This window comes from Akebia trifoliata, chromosome 3 (genome assembly GCF_017979445.1).
Source record: "Akebia trifoliata isolate Shusen 1 chromosome 3, ASM1797944v1, whole genome shotgun sequence".
NCBI classification, from domain to species: domain Eukaryota; kingdom Viridiplantae; phylum Streptophyta; class Magnoliopsida; order Ranunculales; family Lardizabalaceae; genus Akebia; species Akebia trifoliata.
Genome location: NC_141377.1, coordinates 41,972,505 through 41,994,876, shown reverse-complemented (window position 1 = coordinate 41,994,876; position 22,372 = coordinate 41,972,505). Strand labels below are relative to the sequence as shown.

The 22,372-nt window shown below is 33.9% G+C and overlaps 2 protein-coding genes across 2 annotated transcripts; one reads left to right on the top strand and one right to left on the bottom strand.

The window, feature by feature from the left end:
• Nucleotides 1-2,712: 2,712 nt before the first annotated feature.
• Nucleotides 2,713-10,973, top strand: LOC147407062 (putative pumilio homolog 8, chloroplastic). The gene is made up of 5 exons (XM_086435458.1): nt 2,713-3,956; nt 4,066-4,228; nt 9,711-9,874; nt 9,977-10,238; nt 10,504-10,973. The coding sequence occupies exons 1-5, from the start codon at nt 2,965-2,967 to the stop codon at nt 10,621-10,623; spliced, it is 1,701 nt and encodes a 566-aa protein (XP_086291584.1). The 5' UTR covers nt 2,713-2,964; the 3' UTR covers nt 10,624-10,973.
• A 5,394-nt stretch (nt 10,974-16,367) lies between these two features.
• Nucleotides 16,368-17,117, bottom strand: LOC147407061 (Gibberellin-regulated family protein). Its single transcript, XM_086435456.1, has 2 exons — nt 16,960-17,117; nt 16,368-16,827 (listed from the first exon to the last, which is right to left on the bottom strand). Exons 1-2 carry the CDS (start codon nt 17,039-17,041, stop codon nt 16,643-16,645), a joined length of 267 nt encoding a protein of 88 aa, XP_086291582.1. The 5' UTR covers nt 17,042-17,117; the 3' UTR covers nt 16,368-16,642.
• Between the last annotated feature and the right edge of the window lie 5,255 nt (nt 17,118-22,372).

Below are 22,372 nucleotides of genomic sequence, written 5' to 3'. Positions count from 1 at the left end.
TCGTGAATCATCAATTTTTAGTGTTAATTTGTAAATAATTTTTTATGGGATTATAAGTTTCAGATTGGGCAAATTTTTTGTGATGATGATTCTCATGGTGAGGAGATTTTCCTTACCAAAAATCAGCCCATTCTAAAATTTCTAATCCGTAGATTATATTTTTTATTTTTGGTTATCTTTTCTCTTAAACCCAACCCTCATATATATATATATATATATATATATATATAATCATTTTCAACGTTTTGTTAATTAGATTTTATTATTTTTTATTTCATTACTTTGAGAGTGAGATTTGGAAAAGGATTAACAGAACTCCTAAATAAAATAGGAATGTGGAATGTGGAATGTGGCTTGAAAGCAGGAGCTGAATCCCATCTTCAACCTCCATGTGAAGAAGATTGATAAAGATAAAATAAATTTTAAAGTTAAAGGGTTAAAATGTTATCCTATTCGGTGATATTTTAATATGCTTATCCTTATTCCGAAAATTTTTGAAAAAAATTCAATGAATTATTACTATGCTCTTATGTACCTTTACTCTAGACCTACAAACCATGATTTTAAAACTTCACAATTTCGGCATAATTCGACCTTAGAAAAAACAATATAACTCCACAGGTATTATATTGTTTTTTCTAAGTATAAATAAATATAATTCTAAAATAATTAAATTTAATATTTATTGCCTGAGTTGACTCAACTCCATGAACATTCAAGTTCACTTGACTCGATGTACACGTTATATTCCAATAGAGTTCAGTTTTAGATTGGATAAACACGTATCTTTAATAAATTATGTAGTCCAAAGATAAATCTCAACCAACAGATTTCGTATATTGACGATGAGATTTCCTAATTTTTTTCATGAGTCAACGGACCCCCCAACCCATAAAAATCGGCCTAAAATCATTTGTCTATGTTACGCAACATAGTTTCCATGTGGTAGACGGGTGAGAGTCGAAGTTGGTTAACTATTAAACACAACGAAGTATAGACATTTTACTCTACTATTCGATGCAATAGTTTCAGTTTCACATGAAACAAATATACGAGTTATATTTAATTATTTATTTTATATGGAAACTTAAAAGTAAAAGACTTTTAAGAGAAAGTCAGCCTTGACTTTGGTAAGTATTTTGATGTCCTATCATTATATAAGTGCTCGATGTTGTTCCCTTTAAAATGTCTTTTTTCAATAAAGTCTTGACCAGATAATCCTAAATTTTTTTGCCTTCATCAAAATACAAAATACAAAATAATTTTTTTATCATTAGTGATTTTATATCTAAATTTAATAAATCAACAACTCCAAATCAATACCTAGAAGGACTCAAAATCTAATAATTGGAATTCATTAATCAAGATAGTACCCATTGAAAGATGATATTAATTAAAAAAGTATGTTACGAGATAATTGCATGTTGGAGGTATACAAGGTCCTTTCTTCTATTTTTGCTTTATCCTTGAGTCCTAATAATCTTACTATTTTTGCTTTATCCTTGAGTCCTAATAATCTTACTCCTTTTTCTGTGTACGTTCCCTCTACAAAAGTATAAAGATATGTCCTTATGTATCTTGAAGCAAAGGATTAAAGGGAGCACACAAAAAAAGAAGTCAAAATTATCACGACTCTTTCTCATGTCTTTTACCAGTTATGTTAGTTTTGTGCTAGGTGACTTTACTTTTCATCTGAAATAATGTCTTTTCGAGAGGAGTGGATTTTCTATCATACATTTTCCTTGCAATTCCTTATAGTGGATTTTAATGATTGAAGGAGTGTCATGTCACATAGGCATAAAATCCATTTATTTAACAATTAGAGATTTTTCGAAGATGACCCATTTTCAAAGCCTTTAATTAGTCTTAAAAAATTATATATATATATATATATATATTATATATATATATATATAATATATATATATATATATTATATATATATATATGTATATATTTTAATTTGATGACTCCATAGTTGAGGTGTTGGTTTTTCTTTTCAATATGTCACTCTTTACTATTTGAAATCCACTCCAAGGAAAAGTACATCCTCTCCCCTTTGTGGAGCGATTCTCATAATGGATTGCCCCCATGTTAGCCGTGCTAAGCTTCTTCTCGTGTCATTCGATTGTGCCTCCCCACCCAGTTGTTCGACACGCCCACTAGACATATGGATTGTCCCCATGGTAGCAGTGCTAAGCTTCTTCTCGTGTCATTCGATTGTGCCTCCCCACCCAGTTGTTCGACATGCCCGCAGACGTTAACGGTAGCAGTGCTAAGCTTCTTCTCGTGTCATTCGATTGTGCCTCCCCACCCAGTTGTTCGACATGCCCGCTAGACGTTAACGAGCGTATCTTGCCTATTAGGCATGCTCCACATGCGCATTTACACTAATTCTATCAGTTGCCATGTCAGCTTTCAAGTCATTTGAAGGGGATCTTTGTTTTTGTTTTTTTTTTCCTGACTGGATGGCATACTAAGAAAGAGATTAAGATTGTTAAGCCATTAAAGGTGGAGGGCAAAACTTGAATTACTAAAACTCGTTGGTTACAACTTACAAGGCAAGCTGTTACAAAAACGTGTTATATGGCTTATTTTTGCAGATTTCGTATCTTTATTTGATGCAAAAGACCCGCAACAAAATAAAACTCTATATGCGAGGATCGCGCGTATCTGTCAACGAAGTTTCCTTATTCATGCAGAGTCTCTCTTTCTATTATTCTCTTGGTTCCATCACTCACAACTCGAGAGAGAGATAGAAAGAGAGAGAGAGAGTTTTGTTTTGTAAACTTCTATTTTTTCGCTCTTTTTGTTTTGTTAGAAGTAAATCCCTAACCAATCTCAAAGACTCCTAAAACCCTTTCAACTCTATCTCCTCTAAAACCCTTATAAAACCTCTCTTTATGTTTCTGTTTTTCTCTCGTTCTTTTTCCATATTTGTTTTCTAATCCTGCAGTTTCTATCATGGAGAGACAAAACTCTGCGGAAGAGATGCGAAGAATCTTGGCCTCTAGAATCCCCACCACCACCGACCCAGAACACCACCAACAACACCACTTTGGCCGCAACCCCTTCACCAATCCTCCTTCTGATCTCTTTCTTGACACCCACCAATCCCTCGAAGCCTCCTTCAATAATCTCAATCTCTCCTCTACCCATTCTCCTCTTCACTTACCTTTTCCTTCTCCATCATCATCTTCTCTCAATGGAGTCATCAATGGCAATGTTATCGAAAACCCCACAATGGGTTCTTCAATAATGGGTCAATCCTACAATACTCTTTCAAACCAAACCATACGCGAATTACAGAGAGAGATTCAACTTCGAGATACCCTGTTAGAACAGATGACAGAATTTATCCGAGCCCAACAATCTATCATTATGGATTCTCAAGGTTTGGAGGATTTCAATTTTCCCCTGTTGAACGCATCCCCTGTTATCAACGACCCATCTTTCAATCTTTCCAATGGAGGGGTTAATGGAGAATTTGGTAATACCGTCCACCCTTACAGCGACAATGAATTCAGTTCTCAGTACCCAATGCGGCCATGTTTGAATAGGAACGGACTCCTTCTTGATCCCGAAACATTGGAATTGGGTTATTTGAATTCGCCCCGGTCCTCTAATTATCAGAGTTATTTGAATTCACCCCGGTCCTCTAATTATCAGAGGTACTCGTCGTTAGAAGAATTGAGGGGTCGGATGGTGGAGGTAGCCAAGGATCATTATGGGTGTCGGTTCTTGCAGAAGATCTTTGAGGAGGGAAATGAGAGAAAGATTAGGTTCATCTTCGTGGAGTTGAAAGATCACTTAAGTGAGTTGATGAAGGACAAATATAGCAATTATCTTGTTCAGAAGCTTTTGGAAGTATGCAATATAGAACAGATAACAGAGGTTGTTCTTTCGGTGACTAGGAACAGAAATGAATTTGTGAATATATGTCGCAATACGCACGGGTATTGTTCGTTTCTTCGTTATTGTTTTAAAAAAAAAAATGTCAAATAACAAGCTTTAGAGGCTCTAATAGCTTTTCAGGTCATTAACATTTTTCTTTTATTCTGGCAGAACTCGTGTTGTGCAAAAACTGTTGGATCGTCTTATGACCCCACAGCAAATATCGCAACTTATGTCGGCTCTGGGGCCCGCCTCTGCCACCCTGAGCAAGGACTCAAATGGGCATCATGTTATTGAACGTTGCTTCCAGCATTTCTCTAATGAAAATAATCAGGTAATGTTAAAAAATACACCCTCAAATATGCTGTCGTTTCCTTACGTTGATTACTCATTTTCGTCCACGTATCTTTTCTTTGTTATGCTACAATTTGGATGTCTTGAAGCAGCATTATGTATTTGCTTATTATCCATCACATCAGTTTCAAATGGTCACCCAACTTTGCCTGTTCTACTATTTTATACGGGTTTAACGCAGCTATCGTATATTAGTACTCAAGCATGTATGCAACTTTCTTCTTCTTTTTTATACATAAAAAACCAACAATTTGCTAAATAAAAAAAGCACATGAGGGGAGTTCCTAATCCATTGAATCATTCATATGCATAGTTGTCCTACTAAGTTTTTGCCTCTTAAGTAGCATAGAGGAGAAAGGGTGGTTATTAAAGGTGCTAATATTCCAATTTAATATTTTTGGTGATTTGCATTTGCATTATTTAGAAAGAGTTTTTTGACCTTTGTATTATTTTTAACAAGCATAGCTATCCTATTTTTCCACATGTTCGTATTTGTTGTTTAGTGGTAGAATTGCTTGGAAGAATGTTAGTTTCGTCTATTTATTAAAAGATTATTGTTAGGGGAATTAGATTCAATGAAGTGGTAGTGAGTCTTGCATCTAAAGAACGAGAATATATGCCATAGCATTTATCTACTTCTTTTCGGTAAGATTAAAGAATAAAGAACTAGAATTACCAAGTTTTTTGCTCCATGAATTTGTGAACAATAGAAAACTAGTTTTCATTTGGAATGGTTGGTACTATACTCGAAATCGTGTGTGTGGAAGCCTACCCTCTAGGTCGTCAACTTCAATTAGCTGAGTCAATCATAAAGCACTTTCTTGGAGAAAAAGTCTACCCTTGACGTCACAGACCTAGATTAGTTGAGTCAATCTTAAAGAACTTGCTTGGAGAAAAACTTAGACGAGGAATATAACTTCAATTTTATTAGATAAGTGGTTGTGGAGATTTAAAATAGAGACATATTCTTTGGAGAGGGCTAGTAGTACATATGGAGAGGACTCAATTTGGGTTGGATTGCTTCAATTCATACTTTGTCTATCGATAGTTCTCATTGGAAAGTTATTGCAATATGGTATGGTCCCTTCAAGGAAGGTGTTCAAGTCAAGGTAGTAACATGGACAAATATTTTGTTATGGGGGGGACATATGGAGCAGGGATGCTCTATCTATGTTGATTTTCCTTTCATCTTCTCTGTAGCAAGGAGAAAATTGGTTCTAATTTATGAGATCACGATATGATTGCAGAACAACTTTGCTTGGAATTTGCATTTTATGAGGAATTTAAATTGCTGGGAATTTAGTATTGGGTGGTTTTCTTCTTAAGATGCTCATTTATGTGTCAAACGATACTAGTGGGAAAGATAGAAGATTATGGAGATGGATATATAATGAATGATACTCCATTAGATCTTTCTGTCTAGTGCTTTCCTCCAATAGAGAAAACAATCCTTCTTTGCCAAGTTTGTGTGGGGCCATCTTATTCCAACAAAGATTGTGTTTTTAAGTTGATGGTTTTTCTTGATAAAATACTTTTAGTTGACCACCTGTGTAATAGAGGATTCTCGGTCCTGAATTGATGCTCCTTGTACCCAAATAATGACCAGTTAGTGAGATTTGTGAGGCTTTTACATCAACCCTTCAAGTGTGAGGTGGGCCATGCCTATGTGTTTACTTTTGCCTTATGAAAGGTGGACCTGCATGCCTTTTCTCTTTGTGGCCGTTTCCCATGAAACCCATCCCATTTCTGATTAGTTGGTGCATATAGAAATAGCATAATAATTGTATTTTTGAAGTATAGATGCAATGGATCATAAATCCATCTCAATGGGGGTATGTTTGTCACCAACGCTTGGGTTAGTCATAATTTCTTTAGACGTATTCAAAGGAATAATGATAGGTGACACATGAATATAAGATTGTGTTACATCCTTATGACAAAACCAATAACTTGTACCCAACTTAATTCATATTGTTATGTAGAGATTCTACTAGACTATTCTCAGGTGCTTCTACTTATTCTATGGGCCATTTTGGTACGAGTTATATATGACATTAAGTGATGGTTGGGGTAGGGTCCTTTCTACAAATATCCTTTGAGGTGACCAAATGTCAAGCTGTTCAAAGAAAGAGCAGAAAAGAAATGGGTGACATTCCTTAATTCTTCCAGTTGGTCAAAGTGAGGATTCAAATGGAAATTGAGGAGGCAAAAGCTTTTCCAAGAGAAACTCAAAGGAGGCTTATAGTAAATGTTCCCTAACTTTATCTTTTTTACTTCGTTTTTAATAAATTTCAAATGTTAGTAATTCGAGAACCTAAGTGTCGTACTCACTCATTAAATTGGTACATTGGGATGAGATGTTGTGTTTCATTGCTTCCAAAAAGAGAGAAAAGAACAAGGATATTTACATTGTCCAGATTGAAACCAGTTTTCTCATTTCCTCTTCCAAAAAGATTTAGGTTCTAACTCAAGGAAGTTGTCAATTAACCTATTAGTCTTGGAGAAAAATATAATTAAGCTGTGCCAGGTTCTTGGTTTTTCCTCACAAGGTTACAAATCTTTATCCAAAGATTTGTTCTTGATGGTGGAAAGAGAGTTATCTCATATAAATGCTTTCTCGAATTATGTTTGTTGATTGGGTAGGTTAGGTTGTGATGTTAAATTACTGCTGAACTGTATGAGTCTGGACATTCAATTAGGGTTCTGTGGAAAGGAATTGAACCATCTATTTTAAAATATTTTTTGAGCATGTTCAACAAAACCCAATAAATGCATCAATGGAGTGGTGAGGCACAAGTTGAAGGCTCTTAAAAAGTGAAATGAAGTCTGAAAATGAAGCGAATTGAGGTTCGAGCCTTTTGGCCCGATGTTTCAAACCACTCCCTTCCTCTCTCTTTTTTCTGACTTTTTTTATAAATTCATTGAAAAAGTTCTATTTACTCTATGAGTAATCCCCCCGTACCAATAGAATGTCTAAAGATGTATATGTTGACAGAATGTATAGTTATAGAGCGAGTTGAATGATGAAATTGGATTAATAATGACGACCTCAATATTTTTTTGTCATCATTATCATTCACAGAACATCGAGTCTAGTTCCCTTAATGGGATTGAGAAATTAAAAAAATATGTTCCTCTAAATAATAAAACAAATAAATAATTTTGTACAACCCTGAATTTCTTATAGAGTACTTGTTGATGCTCCATCTTAATATTCGTCTGGTGCTTCTACTTTACCTTGTATTTTAAAGTTTTTCTTTGCCAACCAGTTGCAAACCTAGAATATCCGGCTGTCCTTTTGAAAGTTGGTCACAACCATTATTCATGAATACAACATCAAACCTCTGGTTCATTTATTTAACTTTATCTATTACATTACGTCTTGTTTAGTGCGAACGACGGATTGCTGTGGATGACTTGGAGTTTTCCACCACCATCTATTCTGAATTTGTTCACGGTGTCATTTTGTGGGAATTTGAGAAACATCATTTCACCTGTGTTGCAACAACATACACCTCTTTGATAACAGTGTAACTCCTAAGAGGACATTGTTCTCCTCAAATTGTATCCCAGCATACTATTTGACATAATTTGATTGGTCTCATGTCACATGGTATTCTAGAAACGCACCTTCACTCTAACCATCTGACTCTGATTCTATTGCAACATCTTCCTCAATTTCTCCAGCCATATGTATGATAGACCCAAGATAACAAGCTTGGTCCCTTTGAGGTATTTTTAGACTCAATTTTAAGTGAGCAATCCTCTTTTGGTCGTCAATGCTAAATTTACATTACTCATATTCTATCTTGGTTTTACTTATCCTAAAGCTGTCAAACTCTAATATTTCTATCCATAGTCTTAGCTTTATTGCGATTCCTTCTTTAGTCATCAACTAATGCCACATTATCTGCCAATAACATACACCAAGGTACATGTTCTTGAACACGAAGTGATCTCAAGCATAACTATAGCACATAAATATAGAGTCAAAGTTGATCCCTGATGTAGACCAATTGTAATTGGGAACTAATTCTTCACCTCTCTATTTCCAGTCACTACCCTCATATACATATCTTTTAATGTAAATATATTCATTTGGGACTCTTTTCTTTCCCAATACCCATCAAAGTAGCTCTCTAGGTACTTTTTTATATGCCTTTTCTAATTTAATAAAAAACATATGAAGGTTCTTCCTCTTTTTTCCATACTTTTTTATCATTTTCTATGTAGAAAGATTACCTCAATGATTGATCCACCCAACACAAAACCAAATTGGTTCGCTAATATATTGGTTTTTTGTATTAACCATTGTTCAATCGCACTTTCCCATAGTTTAGAAGTGTGGTTCATAATTTTGACACCCTGATAGTTGGTTCAACTCCGAATGTTTTCTTTATTCTTACATGTAGGTACCATGATTTACATCTTTCTATAGGAATATCATCGTATCCTAATATCCAACCTGTTTTCATCCTTCTAAAGCTGTTTTACTTCTGAAATCTCTCTTTTTTCTCTTGCTATTCCCAAATCTCTTTATCAGTCCTCATTTTATAATTTTAATAAAATAATCCCTCCACATTTCTAAAATATTTTCAACTTTTACCAACACTCTTTAACTTTTGGCTTTAGTGCACTTATAACATTATTTAAATCTCAAGTTTCCTTTCTCTAACCCACGCCAACTTACAAACATCTTTCTCACTTACATTAATATCCAACCTGTTGTATAGATCATCATCTACTCTCTTTTTAGCTTCACTTACTGCTCTCTTCGCTTTTGCATTTTTATATGTTTTTAAGTTTTCTTCAAATCTAGTTTTGTGTGACTTGTAATGGATCTTTTTATCTAATAATGATCTCTTCAACATTCACATTTTGCCATCATATGTCTTTGTGTGTGTATTTTCCCCCAAAGACTCCCCTGAGGAACTCTTTCACTAATATCTTAATGCCCTAAGCTACTTCTCCCCCCTTTACTGTGGTATCTGCCTCTTAAGTTTCACATATCTTCTTTTATCAATTTGTTTGCAAAGACCAATGAATTTTTTCCTTTTAGATTACACCACCTTATTCTTTGACATCTATTGTTTTCACCTTCTCTCTTTCATCTTTTAATGTTAATATCTAAAACCACTAGCCTATGTTGTGTAGTTAGATTCTCTCTTGGAATAACCTTATAGTCCTTGCATATCGATCACTCATTTCTCTTTAGTAGAAAAAGATTTATATGAATTTTATTGGTTTTGGTTTCCTATATGACCATTTAAGTCTCATCCTATATATATCCTCTCTATCCAGAATTATTTGGATTAGTTCATTCATGTCTTCCCAGAATTGTCTTTTTAACTTTTTCTCCTAATCCAACTTAGGGTGCATACGTACTAATTATGTTATTTCTAGTTTTATAGCTGATAGTGAATTACCCATTCTTCTAACACCTATAATTTTAACTTTGACAGTCTCTGTTGCCGGCACTAGTAGATCATTGTTTTGATATCGCAACAGATCGTTGGGGATGTTGTGTGTTGCAGAAAAGTTTGGGGCACACACGAGGAGAACTCACTAAGCACCTTGTGGCCGAAATAACAGAAAATGCACTTGTCCTATCTCAAGATCCTTATGGGTTTGTCCTTTATAACCCTTGCACGTGTTCCTTTTTATAACAAAGCTCTAAGTCTTTAATCTGAAGTCAAAATGCTCTCTTTTTTTTCTCTCTTGGTTTTAGCAACTATGTCGTGCAGTTCGTACTGGGAATGAGGATACCTGACGTCACGATGGCTCTAATGGAGCAACTTACAGGGAATTTCGTATCCTTTTCCATGCAACAGTTTAGCAGTAATGTGGTGGAGAAGTTTTTGGAAACATCAAGCAAAGAACAATGCACACAGATTATAAAGGAGCTGATCGATAGTCCTAACATTTTGATGCTTCTACAAGATGCCTTTGGAAACTATGTCATACAGACTGCTTTGAAAGTATCTCATACGGTTAGTCACTCTTACCTTTGTCTATATCTATTTGTTAAGAAAGGCTCTGGAATTAATGGCTTGTTTATTTGTCTATATGTCCATTCATAAAAGTGGGGAGGGCTAATGGGGACCCTTTTAGGTTTTCTCCTGTGCAAATATTAACATAATGGATTTATCATCAAATTATAATTCCCAGTCCCTCTACATGCGAGCCATGTGTATTTGTAGGCCTTGGATGTTGGCTGCTGTTGGTTGTGACTTTTTTTTTTTCTTGCAATGGCAGGGACGCATCTTCGGTGATATAGTTGATCTGGTTGAGATTCATTATCTGTCTCTATGCAGCAATCCTTATGGGAGAAGGGTCATAGATCTGGTGAATCAATTAAGTAGGAAGCATGTATAAATACATGTGCATTGTAGAGTGAGTGAGACCTTTGTCCTTTCTTTCCTAAACAATTTTGTTGTTGGTAGGTTTGGTTCAATAACTGTTGTCTTTAGGGTAGTCATATATATATTTTTTATTTTATTTTTCGGTAGGTTTTTGGTTATTGTGAATACAAGGTTGTAGTTGGGAGGAAGGCAGGTTGTGAATAATTTCAAGGATGAGAGTGGGTGGGTAGAGAGATACAAGTGGGATGTTCTTAGAACTGTACATTCTGAGGTCTTCCCATTGTTTCTTCTGTTATACATTAGAACAAGAGTCTTGAGTTTATTATATATATATATATATTATTGAAGCATTGATTTATTAATGTTTGTGAGTTGAGAAGTGCTTATTTTGTTTTCCGTACAAGTATTTCACCTTTACACTTGTACATTTTTATAAATGAGTTACTGTTAACAAAATCCTAGACAACATTCTCAACAAAACATTTTGGCTTATATAGCTAATAGTTTGGGAATGGGCTGAATTTTTGTGAGGATGATCTCTATGGTGAGAAAATTATCCTCACAAAAAATCAGTCAATTTCTAACCCTAGTTTATTAGTTGAAGAATCATGAACCGTCAAATTTTTACCATTAGTTTGTAATCACTTTTCATGGGGTTTGAAGTTTCAGAATTGGCTGATTGTTTGCGAGAACGATCTACTCACTATAAAAAGATCATCTTCACAAAAAATCAGTCCAATCCGGAACATTTTAGCCATATAAGCCAAAAAATCATTCCTCTGCCGCTACCAACAACATCAAACCATTTGTTTCTCACATATTACATTTGTTATTTATCTATCTATCTTAAATAAAAAATACCGTATCATCTAAGTTCAAACTTGGTGTTTGTGGAAAGAAGTATACAAAATCCAAAGCAAACATGTGACACCTCCCTCTTCATATGTGCACGAAGTAGAAAAATAGAGAAGAATTATAACTTGCCAAGGAATCACTCCAAGGCAATAATTGTCACCAGTCACCAGACTTGTTTTTGTTTCACACACTTTATTCATTCTTTCATTGATTCATAAAAAGAGAAAACTATAGAGTTTCTCCTCCCACAAGTCCCCAGAAAAAAAAAAAAAAAAAAAAAAACACTAACTAATCCAAAAAATTTAAAACGTGGATTATCTAATTAAGGGGCTTAAAATGAAATAGAATAAACATATAGTCCTAAAAAATAGTGTGGCCCACTAATAATATATAATAATACTACTAAAGACTCCTGATGAACTTGGACTCCTCAAAAATCTGGGCCATGGGCCCGGTGCCCCATCAGATGGAAGTTATGAGAAGATGTGGAGAGTCCAATATCACGACAAGGATGTATCCAATATTAGTCAAGTTTCTAACAAATGCGTAGTCAATCCAAAACATGACTAAAGGAATTGACACCCAATCTACCAAAGAAATTATCCGAAACAAATTGAAATGATCCATCATCCATGACACATGCCATACTCAACATCAAACCTTATTATACACAAAATTCATTCTAAAAATGGGATTGGGAAAGGTTTTTAAGAAATTATAAAATATTTAAGGGAATTTCTTTGGTAATTTGATAAATAAATTTTTAAAGAAAAGTATAAAAATGAACTCTTGTAATGAATTGACTTTAAGAAATTAATACACGTAGACTTCAATTTTAATGAAGTTCAACAAACATTATCAATTTTTCTCTTTTTTTGTGTGGGAGTAAATATTATAGTGAGAAGGAATCAAAGGCAACAGCCAATTTTTTTAATCACACACACTTGCTTATTTTGGGGAGATAGATACGTTTTGTCTACTTTTCTAGAGATCTGTAGGACGATAAAACTTGAAAGAAAATACGTAGGCATGCAAATCCTTGTGTTTTGTGTACAATTTTTAGTTTTCTTTGTTGTGTCGTTTTTCACAACATCATCAAATAAAATTCTGGCTTACTCTTGAGGATACATCTTTAATCTTCAATGATAGTGTTGTTCAGTGCTTCATCATCCTTAATAGTTCCCCTCAAACTGGGCTGGGAGGAGGCTAAGGACTCAATTTGTCCTGTAATGTACAAAACTGGTTTTGGGAAAGAAGTTTGGTGAATATGTCATCTATTTAATTGGTAGAGGGGACACATCAAACCTTCTCTCAAACATAGTGATAAGTTCGTTATGTATTTCTTTGATCAACAATTTATATGTACAAAAGCACTTATATTATCGCAATGTAAAATTGGAGGCTTAGCGTGCGGAATTCCAATTTCACGAAGTCCAAATGTAAGCCTTGTCAATTAAAACTGAGGTAAAAGCCATTAATCATCGGTATTTTTGCTTCTTCACTCGAATGAATAATTTCCATCAACAAATGTGCAATATCTAATAATTGAATGTCTTGTGAGGGGACAACCAGCCCAATCTGTATATGGTAAAGTATAAAGGTCTAGGGAACTCTTGAAAATGATTCTATAGTCCAAAACTCCATTGATGAGGTATTGTAGGATTCATTTCATGAACTTTGAAATGTCCCGTAATAAATTGGAATCCAAAATTCACACTACATGAAAGATTTAGATGTATGAATGTAAGGCATTGTAATGCTCCAACTATACTTCAATAATGACTTGGATCATGAAAATTAGCAGAATCAGATGTATTTTGTAGGTGATTTTATAGTTATAGGTATGTAAATTGGTTTACATGATTTGGGTGATGAAGCACTGAACAACGTACAATATGCACTTCTTCTTGCACAGACCGCACAATAGTAACAAGTACATCAATTGGATTGTTTTGCTGATATGAACTTCAGTAGTTGTTGAGAAACACTTTTTTTACTTTGTAATATTTTGACTCTCTTTACTAGGGGTCCTTGATTAGCATATTGGCAATCCAACACCACAGCCCACAGCCCTCAGGATTTCATGGAGAAACTCAGATCCAAAATAAAGATTTCAAAAAAAAAAAAAATCAAAAACAAAAACAATATATATATATATATATGGGTCCCGTTCGGCACCCTACTATTTACCCTACATTTTGCCCAACGTGTTTGGTCATACATGGGTTAGAAGTTTTGGAATAGGCTAATTTTTTGTGAGGATGATCTCTATGGTGAAGAGATCATCCTCACCAAAAATCAGCCCATTCTAAATCTTCTAACCTCATTTAGAGATCATTCTCACTAAAAATTAGCCCATTCTAAAACTTCTAACCCCATAAAAAATGATTTACAAAAAATGGACGGTCCACAATTTTTCAACTTGTAAACATGATGTTAGAAATTTCGGAATGGGCTGATTTTTTGTGAGGACGACAAAACACGTTGGGCAAAACATAGGGCAAATAGCTGGGTGCCGAACATTTCCATATATATATATATATATTTCAAAGTTCATAGAATTTTGTCCTCTACAACCCGTGGGATCGGATCATGTTTTAATATCCCATAAGGTGAGTTCATTAACCCTTAATAAGAGTTGAAATCTTACTATGTTAGTAAGGCTAGTCGGACTCTTAGTTGTTTGTGTAAGAAGTACAGTGTGAGAGCAAGGGATTTTTTTTTTGAAGTGGGTAGTCCTCAAATTTTGAAGGAACCCTTTCATAGGATTACATGTGGCATTTTGAAATTGTCACTTAAAACCTGTGAAATAGGCACTGGAAAATCGTCAAATTCATTATTATTCTGATTTTTTTATAACGAAAATGTGATTATTCTTGTTTTGGTATTTAAAATGAACAGGTAGTCGGAATCATAAATAACTCATTTCCAACTCACAAAATGATAATTCATCTTAAATTTTAAACGCCCAATGTCTCCTAACAAAGGGGAGTGGATCGATCTTCTGTAGTACTTTTCCTCTGTAGTTACCTGTAGTGGATTTCAACGGTTGAGGGAGCATCACGTCATAAAGACGAAAAAATCCAGTCGTTAAAAATTGGAGTTCAAGCACCGTTCATTTTCAAAACCTTGGATCAAAATTTATTTATTTATTTTTTTTTTCAAATCTAATTTGCATCATGACCTTTACATACCTACAGTGTTTGTTTTTCTTTTCTAACCTTTAATTTTGTAGTATTTAATATTCACTACAAACAACTACAGGAAAGAGAACTACAGGGATCAGAACATATTTCCAAAAAATTCATATCATTTGGAGATCTCTAGGAAATATCCACCCATCCAAGAAAGAGTCTTCCTACACTGACATACTTTGACACTACAACCAACACTGCGCTGACGTGATAATGTGCACAAAATTATAGATTGTCTTCCTCGAGATATAAAAGTGAAAAATCGATGGTTTTCTACACACTACTAAGTCAGCACAATGTTGAACGTAGTGTCAAAAGGAAGTCAGGTCAGCATTTTCCATCCTTATGAAAAAGAAGATTCTAATCTCAAACAACACTGTTTAACGTGTCGTCAGATAATCTGCAACGAGTCTGGCTTTGTCGCATTATTGATTTGATGTCCTTATTAATATCATATCGTACGTTGGATCTGCGTGTACTGCATTTCCTACATATTGTTGGCGGACAGCTAATTGAGGGTACGATAAAACTTGCCACCTTAGTCACTCAGTCACATCACATCGCCTTCCCATGGAAACCCACTAACTGCTCCCAAATCCTCTGTCAAGTCATAAAAATTTCAATACCAAATCGAGTCCCCTAACCTTACTAAGTGAGGATTACACCCTTCAGTGAGGGTACTTGATTTCCCCTCTAGGCATCCAAATCCGATACGAAATTCAATGTATTTTGATAATAATAGAAAAAATATATATTATTTTTCTTGATTGAATGTTATTTTTAAGTTTGAGTGTTATGTGAAACGTCATTAGTCATTTATTTTTAAAATCTTAGACATAATAATAAAAAATAAAATAAAATTTTAACTTTTTTAATTTAAATTTATCAATGAAATTTAAAGGGGTGTGGTGTTGGATTTCTGATGTGGTAATTCATTTGAGCAAGACAACTCTTAGCAAAATTCAAAATCTTATTATGTTAGTAAAGAAAGAACTTCACTTATTAAAAATATAATAATTTAATTAATTCAAATCTCTTCATTGCGAAGAAAACACACTTCTTAATCACTAAAATTCATTGTGTTTAAAAAAATGTTCAGATGATATTAAAATTAACATCATTTTACACATTGTTGATGTGGATTATAAAATTATAAATGAATTTCATTGAGAAACAAGTGAAAATCATCTATTGTTATGTGTGCACCTCCATGTCAATAATGTATGAAATGATGCCAATTTTAATGTCACTTAAGCACAATTTGTTTAAGAAAAGGCTTATGATATAGACGTTCTAAAATCCGATGCTCTTTTTTGTAAGCTTTTTGATATGTTAATACATAGAATCATGGGTCTTTTTTCTTATGATTCTCAAAAAAAAAAAAAAAAAAAAAAAACACCAAAAAAGATTTATAATTCTTTTTTTTAGTTGGGTAAATTAGACTTGAGCCCACGACCTCTAAGTTATTTTGTAATATGTCAAACCAATATGGGTCTAAGCCCTAAAAAAACAAAAAAGGTCCATGATTCTATGTATTGCCACATCTAGGAGTGTACAACGAGTGTGAATTTTAGAACAGCAAATTATCTTGACCTTTAGAAAAATTATGAGATCATTGATTTCTTCGTTGGTTTTTGTCAATTTTTTAGGTTAGAATTAAAACCATCAAACAAATTTATAGGAGAAAACGGGGAGAAAGAGATAGAGGTAATTTCATACTAATACATATTATTTTCTAGACTTAGTACAGTATCGATCATGACAATATATTATGATATGTCATGCAAAACAATCACAAAAATCAAACACTATGCAACCATAATAAACAAGAAACCTCTTACACATGACCTCTCATTATCTCCTACATACCATACCACATCACATCACATCACATCACATATATTAATGGTATAAAAAACATGAATACGTACTCCTCCCAAGTAATATATAGTAATTAATTTATAGTCATCTCTCTCTCTCTCCCTAAGGGCACTTGGGCTTTCCCTTAGAGTTCTTCTTGTCCCTGTAGCAAGGGCACTCATCCTTGTTTCCATAAGTTCCAGAAGGTACGCACTTGCACTCAACACAACAGATGCCACAATACTTCAAGCAACGGTCCACAATTCCTGCTTTAGCACACCTCGCTTGGCACTTGGAATCGCATAAACCTTCATCAACCCCAACAAATAATATATAAGTAAGTCTCTAGTTTAATTATAAGCAACAAAACTACGTACCCAACTAAAATACTAAAGAAAAACACAAGATGGGTTACTTAATTTTAACTATATAGCTCTTACTTGAACTAGCCATGGAGGTTTGAAGGATTGAGGAGCTGAGGAGAAGAGATACAAGTAACAAAGTTGCAGGGACAATCTTCATCTTTCTCTATCTACGGATGCTATCGCTAGTGTATGTGTGTGTATAGGTGACTAAATGTGATATGGGGGGTGAAGAGTTTATATGGGAGGGAGGGTGTGGGAGTATTATTAATAATAATTAATAAATGACACACCAACACCACTCACTCGTCATTTAGGGCCTTTTCACTTTTTCTACTCGGTTTCCAATTTTTACTCAAGTGAAGACTAGAAGATTGTTTCAGGTTCGGCAATTAATGCGTGAGGTTCGGTTTGATAAATTCCTTCAGGAAATTTCTGTAAAAAAGTTGGTAAATTATCGGGAATTATAAAAAAATTAATTTATGAATAACTCTTTTAAAGTTTAAAAAATTCAGTGGGCGTAAAGCTTAAATTTTAAAATTCTGCGTGTGGGTGGTGGGTGCAAAATTTAATAAAAAAAAATTATTTTTAAGTAACTCCTTCGAGTTTCAGAAAAAAAAAAATTTTGGGGGGGGGGGGGGGGGGGGGGGGGGGTTTTAATTGCCCCCACTGTAAATCTGCCCCTGCCCATCCTCTTCAACAATCTCTCCGAAAATCCTATCTTATGTTTGAGATTTGGAGGTTGGTAAAAAAAATATTTTGAGGTTTAGGCCTTGCTTGGTTGTTGCAATTATTTGCAAATGAAAATGATTTTTTAAAATCAATTTTATGGGATTGCATTGTGAAAAAAATTGCATTAGACCACATGAGTTCTTAAGAAATTACAGCTAATATTTTGCAATATTATTCGACTCCAACTTATGCATGTCAAAATTATAATATATATATATATATATATATATATATCATTCGTAAAAGTAATTAATCAAAATATAAAAATACCCTTAATACTTATTACAACAATATGCACTTAAATTTATGAAAATACCCCCTCATCAAAAATACATTAAATTACCTATTGAAATTACAAAAATATTTCTCATAAAAAAAAGTTTAAATTACAAAAATAGTCCTTAGTACTTGCTACTATAGTTATTCGTTGGTTCATTGATTGATCTCTTCAACAATAATTTTGACAATTTTTAAAAAAAAAATTAAAGAGTTTTGTGACTATAGATTCACACCTAGAAGCATCTTGATTGATGATTTCAAGCTATTGGATTTGGGAAATAGTTGTCATGACCAGTGAAACCCATGATGAGAAACCTAATTAGATCCAATTAATTATTGAGTCACCAATCATGACAACTAGAGCCTAGGACCTTATAAGTAGAGAGACCAGGAAATGAGTGTCCTATGTGGGAATAAACTCAACATGCTCCCATACGTGTGGATTGGACTGGGGGAAAAAGCACTTGGAGGTATGAACTAAGTGACAAGGAGGAGAGAAAGACCCTCTCTAATAACAAAATAAATTTGAAGGTCCAACTCAAAATCAATTGACAAAGAGTAGACATGCAAAGGAGTTTATAAGGAGAGAGACAAAGTAATGAGTGTTCAATGTGATACTAAACTCAATAGGGTTGAAAAGAGTTTGTAATGGGCATATTTAACAAACTTCAATTGGTAATGTTTTCAAGGTATGGCTCTTTTTGAAAATGCCAAATTAACTAAGAGCCCATTTAGATACATTAAAAAAATGTTACTTTCGAAAAAAAAAAATTCCACTTTTTAAAAATAACTCTCTCAAAGTTACTTTATCGCAATTACTTTCTAATTTCTAAGCAAATAAAGCCTCAGTTGATAAGATTTGTGGAGTATCAAGATGACGACATAGGCTCAAAACTCATTGACCCCACTTTCATATGGCAATCACTAATCCTTACTTGCCTAACAATAAAAATGACATGGCTCTTCTTATAATTTGTAGGAATTCGAGCCTATAAACTCCATACTCTTGCAACAATATGGTTACTCTTGTTTTATTAAATTTGAACTAGGACTAACAATGGATCAGGGTTGACTTGAGATTAAATAGATAAGAATCATATCAGACCTAAAATTGATTAGATTGAATTCGTATCGGATCATAGTATTTAGATCCAAATCTAACTCCATAACAAGATGAGGTTTGATTTAATTGAAATCCTAATTCACAATTCATACCCAAAGTTATTGGATCCATCACAATTACTAATCGAATCCTTCAATAAATAGAGTCCAACTTCGAAGCAGGCAGCCCGTTTCAAATTTTAAAAGAACCCTCTTCATTACAAGACACATGGTATTTTGAATTTATTTCACACTCTACATTTTCATTAAAATTGTAAATATCTCTTGAAAATGCCACGTGCATCTCAATGAAGAGGGTTTCTTTACAATTTTGAAGTGGGCTGCTAAACTTGAAAGATATTTCCGTGGAAACAGAAGACGAGAGTTGTTGTTGGGACAACTAATTCGATGATATGACCCTGATTGATAGATGTTCATCATTGTTTGATAGGGTGATAGTTGCAAGTAAAATAGTAGGAGGACCAGAGTCAACAGACCAAGACCAAGACTAACCAAACATTTGGAGGAATGATTGAGAGAGTTTGGTGGGCATCAGTCAGGTGAGGTGAGTACTGAGTAGGTGTAGTAGGTGAAGGGAGATTCGATCTTGTGATTGTGGGTGGGACCCATCTTTCAATGCGATGGTACTGATACGTGACACGAAAAGTTAACACCCCACCGCCTCTTTTTACCACTTTGAGCGTGTCGGTGTTCTATTTTCTTTGAGAGGGAGCGTCTATTTGTATTTGTACACACCAAATATGAACTCACTTACTCAGTAGACACACATAAACAAATTCAAATTCGATTTTCAAAGCCCACACCCCATGAATTATCAAATAAAATAATTTTTTTATTTCTCTATTCATCCCACCCATCGAATCAATCTCTTCTTCTTTGTGTCTAAAAAGATTTCTTGAAGAATTTTAAACTTTGATGGTATTTGTTTTTCATTCCCTAACACCTCCAATCTAATTTGTTCCATACTTATTGAATCTATTTTATAATGTTCAATAGAAAGTTTTGGTCTATTGAATCTATTTGATAATATTTGATAAATAATTATCGAATTTGCTAAAATAAATTTGATTTAAACCTATCGAACAAATTTGTCAAAAATCTTTGAGTTCTTTAAGCCAAAATCATCGTTTTGAAAGTTTTACTATTGATTTTTCTATTTTCTTTCACGATTAAATGCAAAAAAAATAAAATAATAATAATAAAAAGATAAAAAAACAAACAAATAAATAAAAATAACTTAAAAAAGAAAAATCTTAAAATCTAATTTTCATTGATTCAACCTCTCAAAAAAGTCAAAAGGAGATAGAATATGATAAGAAAGAGAAGAAGAAATCAATGTTTGGTATATTAGGGTGAATGCGTTGAGAATTTTAGAAAAAGATAAAAATCTAAATTACATTTTTTATTTTTTATTTTTTATTTATATTTTATGATCCGGTGGATATATATAGTATGTTTGGTGTGTTCAAACAGTCACTCTCATACTTAAATTTTCTTATTAGAGTGGGGTTCTTACGACCCCTCATTACAACTCACATTGCAACACATTGTTTGTCTTATATGGGCAAAAATATTTGGAATGGGCTGAATTTTTGTGAGAATGATCTTTGTGATGAGGGGATCATCGTTGCAAAAAATCATCCCATTCCAAAACTTCTAACCCCATCAAAATTGATTTACAAAAATTGGACGGTCTAAAATTTTTCAACTTGTAAACATGGGACTAGAAGTTTCATAATGAGCTGATTTTCGGCAAGGATGATCTCCCCACTATAGAGATCGTCCTCACAAAAAATCAGCCCATTCCAAATATTTTTGCCCATATAAGACAAAACAATGTGTCGCAATGTGAGTCGTAATGGGGGTCTACGGAACCCGACCCTTCTTATTAATTTCGATATTGTATTTTGTGGCCTGTGACAGGACAATTTGGCTTTTTTTGGGATAAATGCTTTCATTGTCACTTTATTTCCTTTTATCACCTTCATATTTACATGCACATGGAGGATAAAATTTATCTCAAGTTAGACATTAAATGATTAACAAATGGCTATTTGAATAGATTGATTTTTGTGAGGATGATTTTCTTCACAAAAAATCAATTCATTCTGTATCTTTTAGCCCATATAGATCAAGGGTTGTCAAAGTAAGGTCATCTCATGATCCCTACCCACGTATATATGAAGAAAAATAAATGAATAATTTCCTTAGATACAATACTATTTCTGATTTTTTTTTAAAATATATTTTTGTTATTTAAATTGATTTTTCATAATTTTATAACTTTCTATCAATCATTTAAATTTCTATGATCTTTGAGATTTTCATCTGCATTGATCCAGTAATGCCCATGGGATTTGGGTTGCTCTAACACTACCTCTAGAGGCAGGGGCGGAGCCATGATTTTCTTGTAGTGGGGGCAAACTATGATTTGTTGTATAGTTGAAGAACATGAATGGAGGGAGATGAGGCTATGGGGGCAAAAATTGGAGGGAGATGAGGGTGTGGGGGCAAATGGGGAGAGAGGTGAGGGAGTGGGGATAAATGGGATATGTAATTAGTTGAAAATATAGGGGTGTCTCAAAGTTTTGTGGGGCAATTGCCCCTCCAACTCCTTACTAACTCCGCCCCGGTCTAGAGGGTTTTTTTTTTATTATTATTATTATAAATATTTTGGAAAAGAAGAGGAAAATTATTTTCAAGAAAACTTTTTTCGAGAAAAAATTTCTTACAGCTTTTGGTTGGCCCCCACGACTTTCTGCTTTTAAATTTGTAACAAGGACATGAGGTGATCTGTTACCCACGAATCAGTGGCATACAGAGATAGCGATGTTGACAACCATCCAACATTACTAGGTTAAACATCTTACTTTTAGTTCTCTCTCATCCTTTTGTCATGTGCGTGTGGGATTAAGTAGAGACCACCATGAATTTTTAGAAAAATCAAATGGATTCGATCTTATACATATGCGAGTAAAATAATCTATAAAAAAAAAAGGAACACTGCCACATGTTATGTTTTCCTTTCTATTTTTAGAGAGATGTTATTGCTACACTAATTCTTAGGTAAATCACCATGGATTTGCATATAGTTGGGGTGGCCTGAGCAGAAGTTGCTGTTGCAAAAGCAGCTTTTTTTTATTATTATTATTCCATCAAAAGTAGTGGCCACAAGCAAGCAATTTCTATTGCTTTAGATGCTTTTTTTCTTTTGAAGATCCTCATTTGTTAATGGCAAATCCTCTCTATTGTGTGCGGAGTCGTGCTAGGATGACACAGGATTTACTATAATTCTCACAATTCTGACGTGGACATGCATGCATGCATAACCATAGATAATTTTTACTCATATCACGAG

Coding starts and splice junctions, on each gene's coding strand:
- LOC147407062 (XM_086435458.1), top strand. CDS start 2,965: ATGGAGAGACAAAACTCTGCGGAAGAGATGCGAAGAATCTTGGCCTCT. Junction 3,957..4,065: donor ATATGTCGCAATACGCACGG/GTATTGTTCGTT, acceptor TTATTCTGGCAG/AACTCGTGTTGTGCAAAAAC. Junction 10,239..10,503: donor CTTTGAAAGTATCTCATACG/GTTAGTCACTCT, acceptor TTGCAATGGCAG/GGACGCATCTTCGGTGATAT.
- LOC147407061 (XM_086435456.1), bottom strand. CDS start 17,041: ATGAAGATTGTCCCTGCAACTTTGTTACTTGTATCTCTTCTCCTCAGC. Junction 16,828..16,959: donor AACCTCCATGGCTAGTTCAA/GTAAGAGCTATA, acceptor GGGTTGATGAAG/GTTTATGCGATTCCAAGTGC.